Source organism: Chrysemys picta, chromosome 21 (assembly GCF_011386835.1).
Source record: "Chrysemys picta bellii isolate R12L10 chromosome 21, ASM1138683v2, whole genome shotgun sequence".
Classification (NCBI taxonomy): Eukaryota; Metazoa; Chordata; order Testudines; family Emydidae; genus Chrysemys; species Chrysemys picta.
The window spans coordinates 4,854,096-4,871,923 of record NC_088811.1 but is presented as its reverse complement, the minus strand read 5'-3'; the positions used below and the strand labels follow the sequence as shown (position 1 = coordinate 4,871,923).

The 17,828-nt window shown below is 49.4% G+C and overlaps 2 protein-coding genes across 2 annotated transcripts in view; both read left to right on the top strand.

The window, feature by feature from the left end:
* Positions 1–17,828, top strand: part of LOC101933968 (tumor necrosis factor receptor superfamily member 14) — a 76,709-nt gene that overhangs the window by 33,052 nt on the left and 25,829 nt on the right. The gene's annotated exons all lie outside the window — the stretch shown is intronic.
* Positions 1–17,828, top strand: part of LOC101948384 (tumor necrosis factor receptor superfamily member 14-like) — a 51,137-nt gene that overhangs the window by 7,480 nt on the left and 25,829 nt on the right. The window contains exons 5-7 of the mRNA XM_065575183.1: positions 181–271; positions 1,543–1,730; positions 2,854–2,870. Coding sequence (XP_065431255.1) covers positions 181–271; positions 1,543–1,730; positions 2,854–2,870 — 296 coding nt within the window. The remainder of the gene's footprint in view (positions 1–180; positions 272–1,542; positions 1,731–2,853; positions 2,871–17,828) is intronic.

The window sequence follows — 17,828 nt, the reverse complement described above, 5'->3', positions numbered from 1 at the left end:
AATGCCAGCGCAGATCTATTCTTAAAGTGCTGACTCCTGATCAAACCGAGATGGCTCTGCAACGTGGTGGTGGTGGTGGTGGTGAGAGTGGGGAGATGCGGATGGAGACCTTTCTGAAATCAAAGCTCCTTTAGGCCCCACATTCAGGAAAGAATCCTGTTATGTCGTCCTCTTTTATAGGCACAGAATTCCTTGACAACGTATGTGAGGTTTGCCCTGATGGAACCTTCTCAGCAACCAACATGTCATACACCTGTCAGCCATGGACCAGGTAGGTGACTCTGACTACACATGGCCTTTTCCCTTGCACTGACTTTACACGCTATGTTCTCTCCTTTCATTCATTGTTATTTCTTTGTACCTGAATTTTGTGGCTCTATCAGACCTGGTTAGAGATGCCCTGAAGTTCAGTAGCTGGGAAACGTAACCCTAAATCAGTAGGGTTGTGAGCTGTGTGTTGGGGAAATCCTTTCCCCAGGAATCCCATTCTGTATCCTGGACGCTCTCCGTGAGGTCTGGATTCACCTTGGGGGTGTTTATAACCATGACATGGGATGGCCGGTGGATTCCAACTGCAGCCCCCTCTGCCAGATCCTCCCTGCACAGAGCCCAGTGACATGGTGGAGAGACTGTGTGGAACCAGGCCCTGGGCCATTCTGGGACTGGCCACCCATGCAGTGTAACAGCCCCAATTCCATGGCCAGAGCCCCGTGGTCACACAGGAGCGGGCAGCATTTGCAAATATAAAGATTTGAAAACCAGCTCCTCCTTCGATTATCCACCACGTCCTAAAGACCTTTCTGCTTCCTTGGCATGGGCATCTAGCGGCCAGTTCAGCCCCGACGCAGGCTAGGTTAGTTTTGAGGCCTACCAGTGGCCATGACCCCCTAGGGGCCACTAATGGGGTGCAGAACTTCCCTGGACATGCCCCCTCCCTGGGCCAATCCATCTCTGGCCTGCCCCCCACGCCATCATGGCCCACCAGCACCAGCTGAGGTCCTATCCGAACCGCACAGCCCATCTGTCCCACAGCCCCAGTGCAAAGGGGCTGTAGAGCAAGGGTGAATCTGGCCCTTCGGCTCAGTTAGTGTTTGCTTTGCAATGGATGATTATCTGAGAAGTTCCCAAGTCAGCGTGGTAGCAACACTTCCCGTTCTGCTTGGGTACATCAGTGACACTGGCATTGAAAACACAGAACTCTACGCTGAGGTGTGGACAGGTAAAAACTTCTGAGGTCAGTACAGTGAATTTATTGTATTTCTATTTTTCAGTGTCATCCTATGTTCTGTTAACAGTTTGGGCCCGTTATAACTTAATTTTCCAATGTGCAGGTGTCTACCGCTCAAATCCTGCAGCCTTGAAATGAGTGGGAGTTTGGCCTGGCCAGAGACTGCAGGATCAGGCCCAGAATCTGGATGAGGTCTTGTCATATTTGATCCACTATATTAAGGAATCCACCTGGTGGAATGATGGGTACCCCGAGACCGTGAGAAGGCTGTGGATACGCTGACACGTTTAATAACATGTCTTCCTTCATCTTAGGTGTGAAGAGGAAGGGATGAGAGAAGAAAAGGCTGGGACAGCCACTTCTGATGCAGTTTGTGTACAAAGAGGCCTTTCTACCACAGCGATAGCAGTGCTAATAGTCCTTGCTCTCTCACTTTTATCTGCATTTGCTGGAACAGTGTTCTTTTTATGGAGGAGGGGGAAGAGGAAATATGGGGGAACACGTAAGTCAGAAAAGCGTGGGACCTGTGAAACCCGTCAAAAGGTCTCTAAAGGGGTCAGATTGGCAGAATTTGTATTTGGCACATTGGTCTATGTTTCACCCTGGAACATGCCAACCTGTAACTGGAATTGCCTCTTCAAACTGAGAATCCCTGTGAGAGTCTAAATCTATCTTCTTTATGGGGTTGCCTTTAAGATCCACTGGCCCTAAATTTGACTTACTAATCAAGGTGAACTGGCTGGTCCCCAGTCCAGGGTGCTGTGCTATCACACCAGCTGCAGTGGACAAGCCCCCTGCCCAGCTTGGGAAGATCCTCTCCCCCCCACAAATCACGGCCAAAACCGGCCTTTTTCCCAGGCCAGATTCCCCAGTGGCTAGAAATACCAGCTGTTCACATTCTCCAAGCAACCTGGACCAGTTCTCCTCTCCTGATGATCTTTCCCGCTTGTATCTGATACGTGCTTACAAAGTTCCCTTTTCATTCTCTGGGGGAGCAGTGATGTTAATGGAACGGGAGTTTGGGCTCTACTCATAACCTGCTACTGCTGCAGAAATCAGCATCTCAGTTTTGCCCCATCATTTATCCACCAAGAGAGGAACGTGTTCTCAGGTCCAAGAGAGAACATTGTTTACTGGTTCTAGCTGGGGACTGGGAATCAGGACGCCTGGATAATATTCTCAGCTCTGCCGATGACCAGAGGTGTGAATTTTGGCAAATCGCTCAATTTCCCTGTGCCATAGTGTAGCTGTTTGACATAATGCCCCCTTATCGGGTTGTGTGGTTTGCTGTTTGCAAAACTCTTTGAGATCCTTAGTAGTTAGGTGCTGTATCAATGCAAAGCATTGTTAGAGCCCAAAATCACATTGGATTAGCATTGTCACCTAACCACCTTCCTCTCCCAGCGGGGTGATCCCTCAAGATGCTGCTAAGTGTAGTGCAAAGCGCAGTTACTGCACCGTGGGGCCACATTCTGTGGATGATCACACACATGGCCCCACTGAATCGAAGAGAGCTGTGCCTGCGTCTAAGAGCAGGACTTGGCTCTGGGACATTAATACAGAAACGTGTCAATACAAAATGCACCAGACTGTTTTCTGATGAGGTTGTTTCTTTTTCTTTGCAGCTGCACAGGAGACAGGGGTGAGTTGTCTGGTCTTTTATTTACTATGCACAAGCACCTGGAGCAGGGGTTTGCTTGAGTGTCTCTGCCATGGCTATGTCAGCTTGCCGCAAGAGAGAGAGAGTGTGTGTGTCTGTGTGTGTCTCACTATGTGACTTTGGAGCTAGTCACTTAAACATTATGGTCCAGATCCTCAAAAGTATTTAGGCTCTTAATGTCCATTGATTTTAAAGGTATTCAGGCTCCTGATTTCAATGGAAGTTTGGAGCCTAAATATCTTGGAGGATCTGGGTAATTATGCCTTACTTTCTGCATCTGTAAAATGGGAAAAATACCTACCTCAGGGGATACCATGAGACTTGACTCTTCCCCCCACACTTACACATGCATACCCTGTGGCTGTGCAAGGCCCTGAAAGCAACAGAACCAATTCCCTGGGCTGTGCATAGAAGCTCTCCCGTTGGCGTAGTAGTGTCTTCACTAAAGCGCTACAGCAGCTCAGGTGCAGCTGTTTAAGTGTAGACTTTCCCTTAAATTCATAACTCTGCTAGATACTAAGGGCTTGTCTACACTGGCTGGTAGCTACACCCCTTGTGGAGGTGGGTTTTTTAGAGTACTGGAAGAGCTCTCTCCCAGCGCTCTGCCGCGACCACACAAGTCACAGTAAAGCGCTGCCATAGCAGTGCTTCACCGTTGCCTGTGTAGACTAGCCCTAACTCGTAGACTCCGCAGAGACACCGGTTGTACCAGTCATTACAACCGTTTGTAACCTACTAACCCTGCTTTGTCCTCTGACTTGCAGAGGTGTTAATTGCCCACTTTGTTTAAATGGTTTATTGCAACATGTGTTAACTGCTTATGCTTAACAATCTGTCCCACCTTTAGCTGTTACACCCTGGAAAGAGAGCTCTGGGAAGCTCAAAAGCTTCTCTTCCATCAACACAATAAAATATATTCAAGAAAATATATTACCTTACGTACCTTGTCTCCCTTTCAGCATATTTGGTTTGGAAATGGATATTTCTAGAACAGTTGCTGTTTTATGCCGGGTCTATCTATATTTTTATGGCATTACACAGTTTAAGATGATGTGAAATTAACTAGTTACGAAGTCTAAGATCCGTCCAGCAAACTGGACACTTTTTATAGGAAAAAATGATGCCAGACAATATAACTTACACTTTTGTTCTCTGTTGCTTTTTACAGATTCAGACTAACACGGCTACCCCTCTGATACTTTTGTTCTAAGTGAGGAACGACATTAATAATTATTATAATACTTCATCGTAATGAAAAAGAAAACAAACTCTAAGAAAGAGAACTCTTGGCAGGTGATAGGTAAATGTACCAGCCATTTGACTGTTAGTAACTGAATGTTCATAATGTCTTTGTTTTACTTTGTCATATTTTAAAGGATGAGTCAAACGGACAGGTGGGGAGAACTTTGATGCAGTCTGCTACTTAGGAGCAAACAAAGGCAGGAGCCATTGTCAGCCCTGCACCTGTGATTGGATTGGAGGCTTCTGAAAATCCCCCTTCATTGAATTTCAGCGATCATCATCATTTAGGCCTTCGCTACACTCACGGATCCACAGCGCTGCCGCGGCAGTGCTGTGAAGCGCGAGTGTAGTCGCGCCACCAGCGCTGCGAGAGCTCTCTCCCAGCGCTGCAAGTACTCCACCTCTCCGAGGGGAATAGCATGCAGCGCTGCAAGCGAGCGTGCAGCGCTGCAGGCGCTGATTACACTGGCGCTTTACAGCGCTGCACTCGCAGTGCTCAGGGGGGTGGTTTTTTACACCCCTGAGCGCAGCAAGTGCAGCGCTGTGAATTGCCAGTGTAGCCAAGGCCTCAGTTTCTCTGGCTAAGGCCTGTTATGTTGAAGCCTTTGATACCAGACATCTCTGTGTTCCTGGGGAACCAGGGTGCAGTATCCAGCCGGACTCATGAAAACCACCCCCCCACCCCCCCCCCAGCCTCTGCTTAAACCAAAACCCATCAGAAGAAGAAAACTTGCAGAGAGCAGTGAAGGGCGTTGGGAGACACACCTAGACCCCTCCTGACAAGGGTGACAAGATTAAGACATCTCCATTAGCATACAGAATGGAGAGCAAAGACAACTCCCCCAGCCTCATCTGCATGAAAAATGGGACAGGAAGACATCTCAATTTACATACAGAATGGAGAACAGAGAACCACACTGAATTCTGGGACCAGAAAAAGCAGGGAAGCACTGCATCCTGGGAATCTCTGCTCCAGATGCTAATGAACCTACGCCTGCACACACACCCAGCTCAGCAGTTATCAGACCAATTCTAGTAATGAATCCTTAATTGATATCCAAATACTGAAGCAGCCTAGTTGCATTGTGAGCTCCCTGGAAGAAAACACCACCCATAGCCAAGAGTGATCAGCTCCTATTGTCTAGTCTAAAGAAAACCCTTGAGTCATCAGTTTACCTATAAATAAATCTAGTGTTCTCTCTTGAACCATTGTAATTTCTCTACAAAAATCCCTACTCACCCTCTAGTCAGGGTTCTGATGCTTAGATCCAAACTATGCATCAGTTCCACTGGAACTCCATCTCCTGACTGATCGTGCTGGAGGCTCTACCTGTCCCCAGCATTCAGAACCCTCAGCTACCACCATCATCTGGGAACCCTGACCAGTTCAAGCCTCATGGAGTGGGTGAGACCCCGCTCTTTCTCGCTCTCTCTGTTTTCCTTTCTACCTTAGGTATTAACCTTTAATCATGTATGTTATGTTGGTTTAGCTCTCCTTGTGTAGTTATTACTATTATTCAATAAATAACTTCTATGGTTAAGTTGGTTGCTTCTCTCTCTCTTGCTGAACTTTACTCGTTTGTGTTTTTAGCTTCCCCCATTCACTCTACAGCAACGCTTCTTTTACCCAAGCTAAAGATCCCTGCAGCGCCCAAAATACTGTGGGATTTGCTCATCGAGTAGGTTACTGCCAGTACAATTGTGTTGGGGGAGTGGGGATAGGGACGTGCTAAATTTGGGACGCATAAGGGTAACAGCTTGAAAGTGCTGCTTGACCCAGTCCATGGAGCCCAGGGGCATATAAGGAGAGACAGCTTAAAAGTGCTGCTTCCTCCAGCCCAGTGAGTCCAGAGACATATAAGGGGTCAGCTTGACAGTGTTGATTGACCCGAGCCGCTCAGACTTGCTCTGTTAATGTACGTGTGGGTGTGTGGGTGTTCATCCGGTTCTGGGGTGGGAGTAACCCAGCCCTAGGGACCCTAGGTCCTGCAGGATAGCTCCATTGGGAGGGAACTTGCAGAAGGGAGAAGTAGAGCTCCATATGTAAACACAAGTGACACAAGCAGTACATTGACAGGATTAAAGAACCCCCTTCCCCAGAGGAGTAACCCGAATAAATGAGCATACCCCAAAGTAATGGGCAAATCTGGTAACACCTTCCTCACGGACACATTGTTAGGTGGAATGTCTGCAGACAATTCCTTAAGATCCAAAGTGACAGTGAGAGTGAGGGTGAGGAGTCCGACGATGCTATCGAGCCACGTAATGCGTACGACACGAAATTGCTTGTGGCATTCACGGACATGCTCAGCACCGTGGAACGCCGCTTTTGGGCTCGGGAAACAAGCACCAAGTGGTGGGATCACATTGTGATCATGGGACTTTCATGGGACTGTGTGAGGAGCTCGCCCCCACTCTGCGGCGCAAGGACATGAGATTGAGAGCTGCTCTGCCAGTGGAGAAGCGGGTGGCTATTGCAATCTGGAAGCTGGCAACTCCAGACAGCTACCGGTCAGTCGCAAACCAGTTTGGCGTGAGAAAGTCGACCGTTGGAATCGTGTTGATGCAAGTTTGCAAGGCCATTAATCGCATCCTACTCAGAAGAACCGTGACTCTGGGTAACGTGCAGGAAATAGAGGATGGCTTTGAACAAATGGGGTTCCCTAACTGTGGAGGGGCGATAGATGGGACGCACATTCCTATTCTGGCACCACCCCACCTAGGATCCGAGTACGTTAATCGGAAGGGGTATTTCTCTATGGTTCTCCAGGCGCTTGTGGATCACCGTGGGCGTTTCATTGACATTAACACAGGCTGGCCCGGAAAGGTGCATGACGCACGCATCTTTCGGAACACTTGGCTGTTCAGGAAGATGCAGGCCGGGACTTTTTTCCCAGAGCGGAAGATCACGGTAGGGGAAGTTGAAATGCCCATTGTGATCCTTGGAGATCCTGCTTACCCGTTAATGCCGTGGCTCATGAAACCCTACACAGGGAGCCTTGACAGCAGCAAGGAGTGGTTCAACTACAGGCTGAGCCGGTGCCGAATGACTGTGGAGTGTGCCTTTGGCCGTTTAAAGGGCCACTGGCGATCCCTGTATGGGAAGCAGGACTTGGCCGAAAACAGTATCCCCGCGGTTATATCTGCGTGCTGTGCCCTCCATAATATTTGTGAAGGGAAGGGTGAAAGCTTCACTCAGGCATGGACCTCCGAGGTTCAACACCTGGAGGCTGAATTTGCACAGCCAGAGAGCAGGGCTATTAAAAGGGCCAAGCGGGGCTGCAAGGATTAGGGATGCCTTGAGGGAGCAATTTGAGGCTGAAAACCAGCAGTGGTATCTGGTGCCCTGCACGGGAGTGAAGTGCAGTAGTTCCAATAGGAATCAGTGTCTGCCAAGCAGACAAGCAGACTTGCAGTGCCTGTTTATTTCCTGGGCTAAGGAGTCTTTTACTTTATGCAATAAAAGAGAATGTTTTCAAAGCCAAAGAATCCATTTATTGAAAAGAAAAAAAAATGTATTTATTGAAAAGAAACAAGGGGGTGGAGTGGGGAACAGTGCAATCACAGATTTGCGTATGTCCTGTCTGGTGTGCTGTGCAGTGAGTGCTGCACTTCAGGGCAGCTATACTGCATGGTGATGGGGGTTGAGTGCAGAGGGTAAGGGTCGTGGTCTTCAGGGTTGGGTGGTGAAGATACTGGTGTTGGAGGCAGCAGGTGGTGTGAAGAACACGGAAGTTGGGGAAAGTGGGTTGGAGGTGACAGTGGGGCACAACAGAAAGAGTTTTGGGACAAGGGCTGTGGGGGGGGAGGCGTTTGCGTTTTCGGTCCTGCTCCTCTTTCTGCATGGCTACCAGCTCCTGGATAGCGTCTGGTTGGTGCTCCAGGATGCTTATGAGCCTATCAGTGCTTTGCTGCCGGTGCGAGGTGCTTTGCCGCCGGTGCGCTGCGTTTTCCTGGCGGATCCTGCTTTCTCTCTCCCTCCAGTCCTGTACTTTCTCATTCTCTTTAATAGATTGCCGCATCACTTCTTGCAGCATGTCTTCTTTGCTTTTTCGCGGTCTCTTCCTGAGTCTTTGCAGTCTCTGAACAGGCGATAAGAGGGACGGCTGAGGTCTCAAGGTTGATGCAGCTGTATAGGCAAAATGCAACATTTAACAGAGGCAGCATTGTTTATACCAGACAGAGTAATGATTCCCCCCGCACTTAAGGAGTAGAAAACACACAGGGTCTACACAATAGCATAATTTTCCCGTCCGAAACAGAGCACACATATCCCAAGGGAGCCTCAAAATGGTGAGTAAGGGGGACTGATTGTTTCAGGGCTGCACTGTCCTCTGGGTTTCTGTGCCTTGGGGAGAGCCAACAGCTTCAGGGGGCACCTACACTGAACACTGTCCCAACATTTTCCACAGGAGTTCATCCTGGACGATATCTCGCTGCTGAGGGTGACCTGGGAAGCCAGGGAGGGTCTTCTACTGCAATGTGGCTTCCGCCCTGGCCCATATGCAGCTTGCCTGTGTGCAGCAATGGTCCCCTCGCGGCACAGTGGCGTGGACACGTTAGCCTGGCTGGGACAAGGACCACGGTGGCTCTCCCGATAAACCTGCGCAAGTGCATTGCACACGTTCTGGATGAGACATTCGAGGAGATTACCGAGCCAGATTACCACGATGTGATAAACCACATCAATGCACTATTCCGCATCTAGGCATGCATGCCTAACCCTCCACTCCTAAAGAGCCCGCACTGAAAAAATTTCTTCCCGAAAAAAAACCCCGCTTACTGGGAACCTGCTCTTCTGTTTGTCCTCCACCAAGTACCAGCCGCTGCGACTGGCTACCTTCCTCCTGGCTCGAGAAGAGCTCCTGGCTGCATGGCTCCAGGGATTCCGAGGTGTCTCCATCCGGCCCACCACCATCACTCCCGTTTTCCTCCTCCGCCTCCTCCTCTACCTCCTCCCCCCCACACCGGCTCTGAAGTGTCCATGGTGGTGCTCAGAGTGGAGGTGGGGTTAACCCCAAGTATCGCATCCAGCTCTTTGTAGAATCGGCAGGTCGCGGGGGGAGCACCCGAGTGGCCGTTTGCATCGCGGGCTTTGCGGTAGGCACTCCGCAGCTCCTTCACTTTAATCCTGCACTCCAGGGCATCCCGGCCATGGCCCTTTTCCATCATGTCCTTTGATACCTTCCCGAAGGTATCGTAATTCCTACGGCTGGAGCGCAGCTGGGACTGGACAGCTTCCTCCCCCCAAACACTGATGAGGTCCAGCAACTCGCCATTGCTCCATGCTGGGGCTCGCTTGGCGCGTGGAGGCATGGTCACCTGGAAAGATTCGCTGATAGGCTGAGCAAACAGGAAGGGGATTTTTAAAATTCCCGGGGAATGTAAAGGGTGAGTCACATGGTTGGTTACCTGAGGCCAGGGCAGTAGAGTTTGAACTGATGACCAGGGTGGCTAGAACAGGCAGTGTGGGATATTGTTGAATAATTCTGGAGGCCATTCACAGCGCATTGGGCGGCCACACTGGCGCCGCAGCGCTGCAGTGGCCGCGCAATACTTGCTATTCCTCTCGGAGAGGTGGAGTACATGCAGCGCTGCAACCACGGAGATACAGCGCTGCAAATGCCTTGCCAGTGTGGATGGGGAGTGAGTTACAGCGCTGGGGGGAGTCTTTACAGCGCTGTAACTCGCAAGTGTAGCCAAGGCCTTAGATCATTAGTATCTGTAATGCACGCTGAGAACCTCCGCTGGGGGGCGGGAACGACAGATGATAGTTAATAATTAAAGGACAGAAGGGTCTGTGTCAGGGGTCTCAAACTCAATTTACCTTAGGGCCAGTGCCAGTCCTCAAATCCTCCCAGCGGGCCAATAATGTCACTGAAGACGGTGTTCAGAAAAGAAAACGTTTATATTGTATTTTTTATTTTGAATTTCTTAGAAATACTAAAACTGTCATACAACTTTATACAATTCTTCACCTGCCAGAGAGTTTTTAGTTTCAGAGCGGTAGCCGTGTTAGTTTGTATCAGCAAAAACAACGAGGAGTACTTGTGGCACCTTAGAGACTAACACATTTATTTGGGCATAGGCTTTTGTGGGGTTTTTAGTTTTTAGTGTTTTTAGTGTTTGTCAGACACCTGGCAATGCTTCAGTTCTGTCAGTTTGTTGATGTTTGGCCTCAGTGACTGAGCAGTTGAAACCTTCAGGATTGCAGCGAGGTGTGCATCAGATAGTTGTGTTCGGTATTTTGACTTGTTTATATTCATTGTGGAAAAAAGTGATGCTGCCTCCATGCTGACGCTGCCAGGCAACTAATGATGGTATCTCTATCCCTCTCCCTATGTAGCGAACATTGCCGACAGCGTGGCTGCCTGCATCTCTCCTCCGTGGGCTGCAGTGGGGAGGTTCTCGGGCTGCAGGCGGCCCGTGGGCCAGGAGTTTGAGACCGCTGGTCTGTGTTTTAGAAGATCCCAGCAGACTTCTGCCTGCTGCTGTGTTTCTTTCCCATTATTTTAACCCTTGCAAATCCCTATTATTCCAAATAGTCTCTTTGTTATTTAAAAGGAGAGAAATTAGTTTCACAAACCTCCAATGCAGAAAACTTTCACTTATACGTCACTCAGTCCTGTCACCTTCCTGGAAACCATGGCTGGAAGGGTGGAGAGCAGGACGGGCGTTGGGCTGGAGAGCAGGTAAGCGGCACAGCCGGCTGTCAGGGCTCCAGGGCCCCAGCTTTTCTACTCAGATCAGGTTTTGTTTTATCTCCTTCCTCCCAGACCCTCAATGATGTTAATCCCTGTTTATTAACGACACGTAGCCCTTTTGGAGTGTTTTTCATCTGCAAAGATAATCAGTGGCAGCCTCTTAGAGCTGGATATTTCCTGCCTTATTTGTGGGGGAGGGATAGCTCAGTGGTTTGAGTATTGGCCTGTTAAGCCCAGGGTTGTGAGTTGAATCCTTAAGGGGGCCATTTGGGGTAAAAATCTGTCTGGGGATTGGTCTTGCTTTGAGCAGGGGGTTGGACTAGATGATCTCCTGAGGTCCCTTCCAACCCTGAGATTCTATGATTCTAGGAATCAGAGACTTCATACCTGGTGCTGTAAATTGACTGAGAGTGTCAATTTGAGCCTCGGTTTCTCCTGCCCACTTTCAAAGGCCACTGAGTAACGAAGGACCCAAAACTCACTCCCTGAACCATCCCTTTCCTCAGAGCTGTCAGTTACTTACCTTGTAACTCACCCAGCTAGATATTAAACAAACAGCAATGGCTGGAGTTTGGAGTCTGAGCACTGAAAAGGATCCACAAATTACCCTGACACTCCCAGCTTGATGGGTTGTTTATCTGCGTTTAAAGAACATACAGAGAAGTATAAACCTCTCTGTGGCACTCTGAGATTACAGCATTCTGGGCAAGAAGGGTTTTACCAAAGAATTCCTAGGTTCTTTCTTGCCAACCTCCTACCCAGACCACCAGCTCTGCTAAACTGTAGCTTGATTGGCAGGTTCTGTCGGTTGACACAGATTCCCTTGCACCCTCGGAGTCCATCACCTCAGTAAGGTGCTTGTATGGCAGGAGCTAGTAGAATGGGGGAGCGTAGGGTAAAGCTGTGTTTGTACCTAGCTAGAAGAGCAGATCTTCAGCCAGTCGAGGAGCTGCCTTATCTGCAATTTTGATTCAACCCAGCAATAAATAAATGAAGGCAAAACTGCCTCAGCTAACCTGTCTCAGATTACTACTCCCTGTCCACAGGTTCTGTTATCTCACTGTCCAGTAAGGGAGGTTTGTATTTTTGCAGTACAGGGCCAGTAAAGAACAATGCCTCTGGGCAGCCGATCTCAGACAGGAAAAAGGGGGGGAGTCGGGCAGAGCAAGATTTAGCAATAGAAAACTTCCTCTGTGCACGCCTGGCAGTTGATTTGGGCGGGAGAGGAGAGAGAGGAAAGCTACATAGAGTACAACTGTCACGGCGAAGGTGTCAGTCAAGGCAGAGGCAGGATAGTTAATAAAGCCCCAGTGTAACCACGCTTGTGATCAGTGACCCCAACTGCAGGGACCTCTGTGCACTGAGCATGTAAGGAATCAGCCACCGCAGTGGGAACCTGGAACTCCAGAGCTCTGTTCCCAGCTCACACACTGACTTGAGTGACCTTGGGCAAATCACATCATCGCTCCGTGCCTCAGTTTCCCTCTCTGTAAAATGAGGATCATGATTCATAGATTCATAGATTCTAGGACTGGAAGGGACTCCCTGGAGGCACTGTAAGAATTAGTGAGTGAAAATCTGTAGTCATTCATAAAGCTCCCGGCTAGGATGACAGACACACCAGTTGTGGCTTGGGAGCCGTAGGTTCTCCATCCTGCTTTGGTAGTAGGTTGTTGCAGGTGTTACGCTGCTCTGTTGTTTTTCCAATGGTGCTCTCCATTTTCTTCACTTCTAGTCCTTGGTCCTGCACGGATCCACTAATTAGGAGGGTGGCCCTTCATTCTCTCATGTGCGGCCACCCAGGCTCGCACCTTAGTGGGAACTACCTGCGGACCACCTGAATGGAGCTCACAGTTTGAGAGCCTCTGATCTACACAATAGCATGTTAGCTGAGCTGCTGTAACCACGGTAGTGTAGCCAAACCCTCAGTTCACGTGTCACTAGTAGCACTGACAGCATGTGACAAGGTTACATTGTGGGTAGAGCAGAGAACTATGAATCAGGACTATTGGGTTCTCTTCTTGGTGCTGCCCCTTCCTGAGTGACTTTTGGACAAGTTATTTCACCGTGTGGTGTCTCCAGTTTCCATCTCCCTGTACAAGGAGGAGAACCGCCTTCAGTATCTTACAGGGGTCTGCTTGTGAAAATTACACTTTACAGAAGTGCTTTGAGATCCTCAGAGAAAAGTACCATGTTATAAAACCAAGTCAGGAGGGCAATAACAGAGAGAAAGCGGACACCTCCGGGGAATAATCTCTGCTGTTCACACAGACTTGCACTTTAAGGAATGGTGTCTACTCAAATTCAGCCCCAATGCAAAGCCCAAGAAAAATATTTTCATGATTTTCTGTTGTTTTTAAGATGCAGCAGAAAGTTGTTAGTACACAACGAGATCTTTCGTTCCCCTGAGTGTTCAAGGAGGAGTGAAATGTTTCTACAATTTATTTTTAATCCCAATAAAAATTCACCTACACTTTTTGTAAGATCAAACATCAAAGCAGGAACAACCTGAGAGTGAAACTGACTAAAATCACTAAAAACAAGAGTGTTGCTGGCTGCTCCTTGGGCACGCTGACAGAGACGCAAACAACCCATAAAGAGCTTAATACAGTTCTAACTGGACTTCATCTGTTCCCTCTAAGGCCACGTCTACACGTACAGCGCTGCAGCTGTACCAATGCGCTGCAGTGCGTCTGGTGAAGATGTTCTATGCCGATGTGATGCTGTGTATAAGAACGGTGACCATTTATATCACTGTTGTTACCATTTTGTCATAATTTCAATGGATCTTATACAGCTTGTATCATGTAAGGTGTTGATGGAAAAGTTTTGATTTGCTAGGTATGATTATCTGTTTATAGGCATGTATCACTTTGTATCTGAAGTTATGAATATTGGCTGTGTACTTGGATCTTACACACCTGTTGTGTTCCTGGGTGACCCCCCCCCCCACCTCCTATGATAGAATTTACATCAAGGCTACACAGCTAGGTGTGGATGGCCCATCAAGGACACTCAACCCTCACAACAGGCCATTGAAGAAACTCATCCCCTCCAGATAGTTCTTCCTGAGGATGCTTCAGACAGGGAAGGGCCAGTGGTCACCCCTGGTGAGTCAGCAAACTGTGTAAGGACATGGGTTATTAGGGTTACCATATTTTAATACAACAAAAAGAGGACACTCCACAGGGCCCCGGCCCCAGCCCAACTCCGCCCCTTCCCAGCTCCAGCTCTGCCCCTTCCCCAAAGTCTTCGCCCCCTCCCCTGAACACTCCGCCCCCTGCTCCTCCCCCTCCCCAGCTTCCCACGAATCAAATGTTTGCCGGAAGCCTGAGGCAGGCAGGCAGGCAGCAGGTAAGCTGGGGCGGTGGCGGGGGGGGGGGGCAAGGAGGCACGGCCCAGTCTGGGCCCCCCAGCCGAGCGGCTCCCTCCGGCGACCTGCGTTAGATTGATTTAACCCTGCACCTGTCCACACGACGAAGACATTTTTGTCAACTTAAAGGGCTCTTAAAATCGATTTCTGTATTCCTACCCGACAAGGGGATTAGTGCTGAAATCGACCCTGCTGGGTTGAATTTGGGGTAGTGTGGACGCAATTCAACAGTATTGGCCTCTGGGAGCTATCCCAGAGTGCTCCATTGTGACCACTCTAGACAGCGCTCTCAACTCAGATGCACTGGCCAGGTAGACAGGAAAAGCCCCGCAAACTTTTGAATTTCATTTCCTGTTTGGCCAGCGTGGCGAGCTCAGAGGTGACTATGGAGTCCCAGAATCACAAAAGAGCTCCAGCATGGACCGAACGGGAGGTACTGGATCTGATCGCTGTATGGGGAGAGGAATCCGTGCTATCAGAACTCCATTCCAAAAGACGAAATGCCAAAACATTTGAAAAAATCTCCAAGGGCATGAAGGACAGAGGCTATAATAGGGACCCGCAGCAGTGCCGCGTGAAACTTAAGGAGCTCAGGCAAGCCTACCAGAGAGGCAAATGGCCGCTCCGGGTCAGAGCCCCAGTCATGCCGCTTCTATGATGAGCTGCATGCCATTCTAGGGGGTGCCCCTACCACTACCCTACCCCTGTGCTTCCCTCCTCTCCCACCCCTCTCGGGCTACCTTGGCAGTTATCCCCCCATTTGTGTGACGAATTAATAAAGAATGCATGAATTTGAAACAATAACGACTTTATTGCCTCTGCAAGCAGAGATCAAAGGGGGGAGGGGAGGGTGGATGGCTTACAGGCAAGTAGAGTGAACCAAGGGGGCGGGTTTTCATCAAGGAGAAACAAACAGAACTTTCACACCGTAGCCTGGCCCGTCGTAAAACTGGTTTTCAAAGCTTCTCTGATGCACAGCATGCCCTGCTGTGCTCTTCTAACCGCCCTGGTGTCTGGCTGCGCGTAATCAGCAGCCAGGCGATTTGTCTCAACCTCCCACCCCACCATAAATGTCTTCCCCCTTACTCTCACAGATATTGTGGAGCACACAGCAAACAGTAATAACGATGGGAATATTGGTTTTGCTGAGGTCTAACTGAGTCAGTAAACTGAGCCAGCGAGCTTTTAAATGTCCAAAGGCACATTCTACCACCATTCTGCACTTGCTCAGCCTATAGTTGAACTGCTCCTTACTACTGTCCAGGCTTCATGAGCCATGGGAACAAGGGGTTGGCTGGGGTAGGTGCGACCACGCGGTGCTTCCGACTGGGAGAGCAGCCTGAGGCAGAAGCCTCCAGCTGACATGATATTCCAGGCAGGACTGAATCTCCATTGGATGAAACTTAAAAGAAGAGAATGACCTAGAGTCATTCCCATTTTTGCCCAGGCGCCCCTGACCGACCTCACCGAGGCTGGCCAGGAGCACCCATGTCTGCCCAGGCGTCCCCGACCTACCTAACCGAGGTCGGCCAGGAGCACCCACGGGACGATGACGACGGCTAGCAGTCGTATTGCACCGTCTGCTGTCTGCAAGGCAAAGGGATGCTGCTGTGTAGCACTGCAGTACCGCGTCTGCCAGCAGCACCCAGGAGACATAAGGTGATGGTGAGTTGAGTGGGCTCCATGCTTGCCGTGGTATGTCATCTGGACGGGTAACACAGGAAAAAAGGCGAGAAACGATTTTTTGCCATTGCTTTCACGGAGGGAGGGAGGGAGGCCTGACAACATGTACCCAGAACCACCCGCGACAATGTTTTTGCCCCATCAGGCATTGGGAGCTCAACCCAGAATTCCAATAGGCGGCGGAGACTGTGGGAACTGTGGGATAACTACCACAGTGCAACGCTCCGAAAATCGACGGTAGGCTTGGTACTGTGGACGCACACCACTGACTTAATGCGCTTAGTGGGGACACACAATTGACTGTATCAAATCGATTTCTAAAAATTCGACTTCTATTAACTTGACCTTATTTCGTAGTATAGACATACCCATAGAATAAGAGAGGGCATTATAAAACAACATAGGCCGTGTCTTCGCTGGAGAAAAACAGGTATGTTTTTATATGCAGAGAATTATCTGGATTTAAAATCCCATTGTAGCCATGGCACAGGTAGTTTTTACCTCTATGTGACCCCTCCAGGGTCAACACTATGTGCCCACTATACCCTGGATTTACCTTAAGTGTCTCTCTCCGTATAACAATATAACCCTAAAGACCAGCCTACTAGGAAAGTCACGGCCTGCTTGCATCTTTTCACTTTCACTTTCGGTGAGTTTTTCGAGCTGGTCTGGTTCTAAGCTGTCTCTTGGCTGCTGCTGCGGGGCCGTTGGGCCTGGCTTAGAACCTGAACCGGACCAGGACTTTGGGCTTGTGTCCTGCTAGCGGGCCGGGAGCTCCCGGAGAAGGGCGCGGGGGATCCTTGGGGCGGACACCCGAAAACAGGGTGGGGCACCAGGCTCGCTAAGGCCGCAGCTTGTCACTGATCGGGACCTGGAGGCCGCGCTGAGCTGTAGCGGGCAGAGACTCAATGCCCAGCGGGGACAGGCACAGACAGGCTCTGCGGTCTGTTCTCAGGACCATGCTCCGGGTAAGTGGATCCCAAAAGCTCCTGAAATAAAATGGAGCCAACAGATCGGACCTGCCCAGCAGAGACACTGGGGGAGGTTTGGGGGTGCATGGGTCGGGGTGAGGGTGGGGGAGGGATTGTGGGAATCTACTGTGACTAAGAAGATCCCACGAAGCTGAATTTTTTACATTGATCCTTTTTACTAACAGAAACTATCCGCCCTTCGCCCGCCAGAGTTTGGGGTTGTTTATTTCTTGTTCGAGAAAATCTCTCTGCATTTTAGAAGCTGTTGGGCTCCATCTGGTGGAGACAGCAAAGAACAACAAAAAATGAACATTTAAAATATAACTTTTCCTCCTTAATTTAGTAGGAAAAAAAATACCGCTGGGAGATTGTGGTTAGTTCTCATCAGCTGATACTCAGCCTAGAGCTTGGGGGGTCTAAGTGGATTGACTTTTCATTATGTAGATCGGCAGAAGCTTTTTTTAATCGACACTGATTTTAGAAAAACAAATAATCTACCCCCAAAAGTTGCCCTTTGAATGGGGAAATGTTTGAGGATTCTAAATGGACAGTAGCTCGTTGTGGTGCGTTGTACTGAATCCGCTGCTGCTCTATCCCCATAGTTTGTTGTTTTGTATCTGCCGTTTCCTCCCAGGGTTTCCATGGCTGTATGGACCAGAGGGACAGGCCAGCACAGGGAATAATGCTTGGCCCACACGGAAGCTGTGCCGCTGGGTCTCTGTTTGGGGCTTTCCATGGCCAATCATATTTCAGTCCTTCCATTTTGGGTGTCACAGTGTAAACTGGTGCTAAGTTAAACTGTATTAGAACATAAGAATGGCTGTACTGGGTCAGACCAAAGGTCCATCTAGCCCAGTATCCTGTCTACTGACAGTGGCCAATGCCAGGTGCCCCAGAAGGAATGAACCTAACAGGTAATGATCAAGTGATCTCTCTCCTGCCATCCATCTCCACCCTCTGACAAACA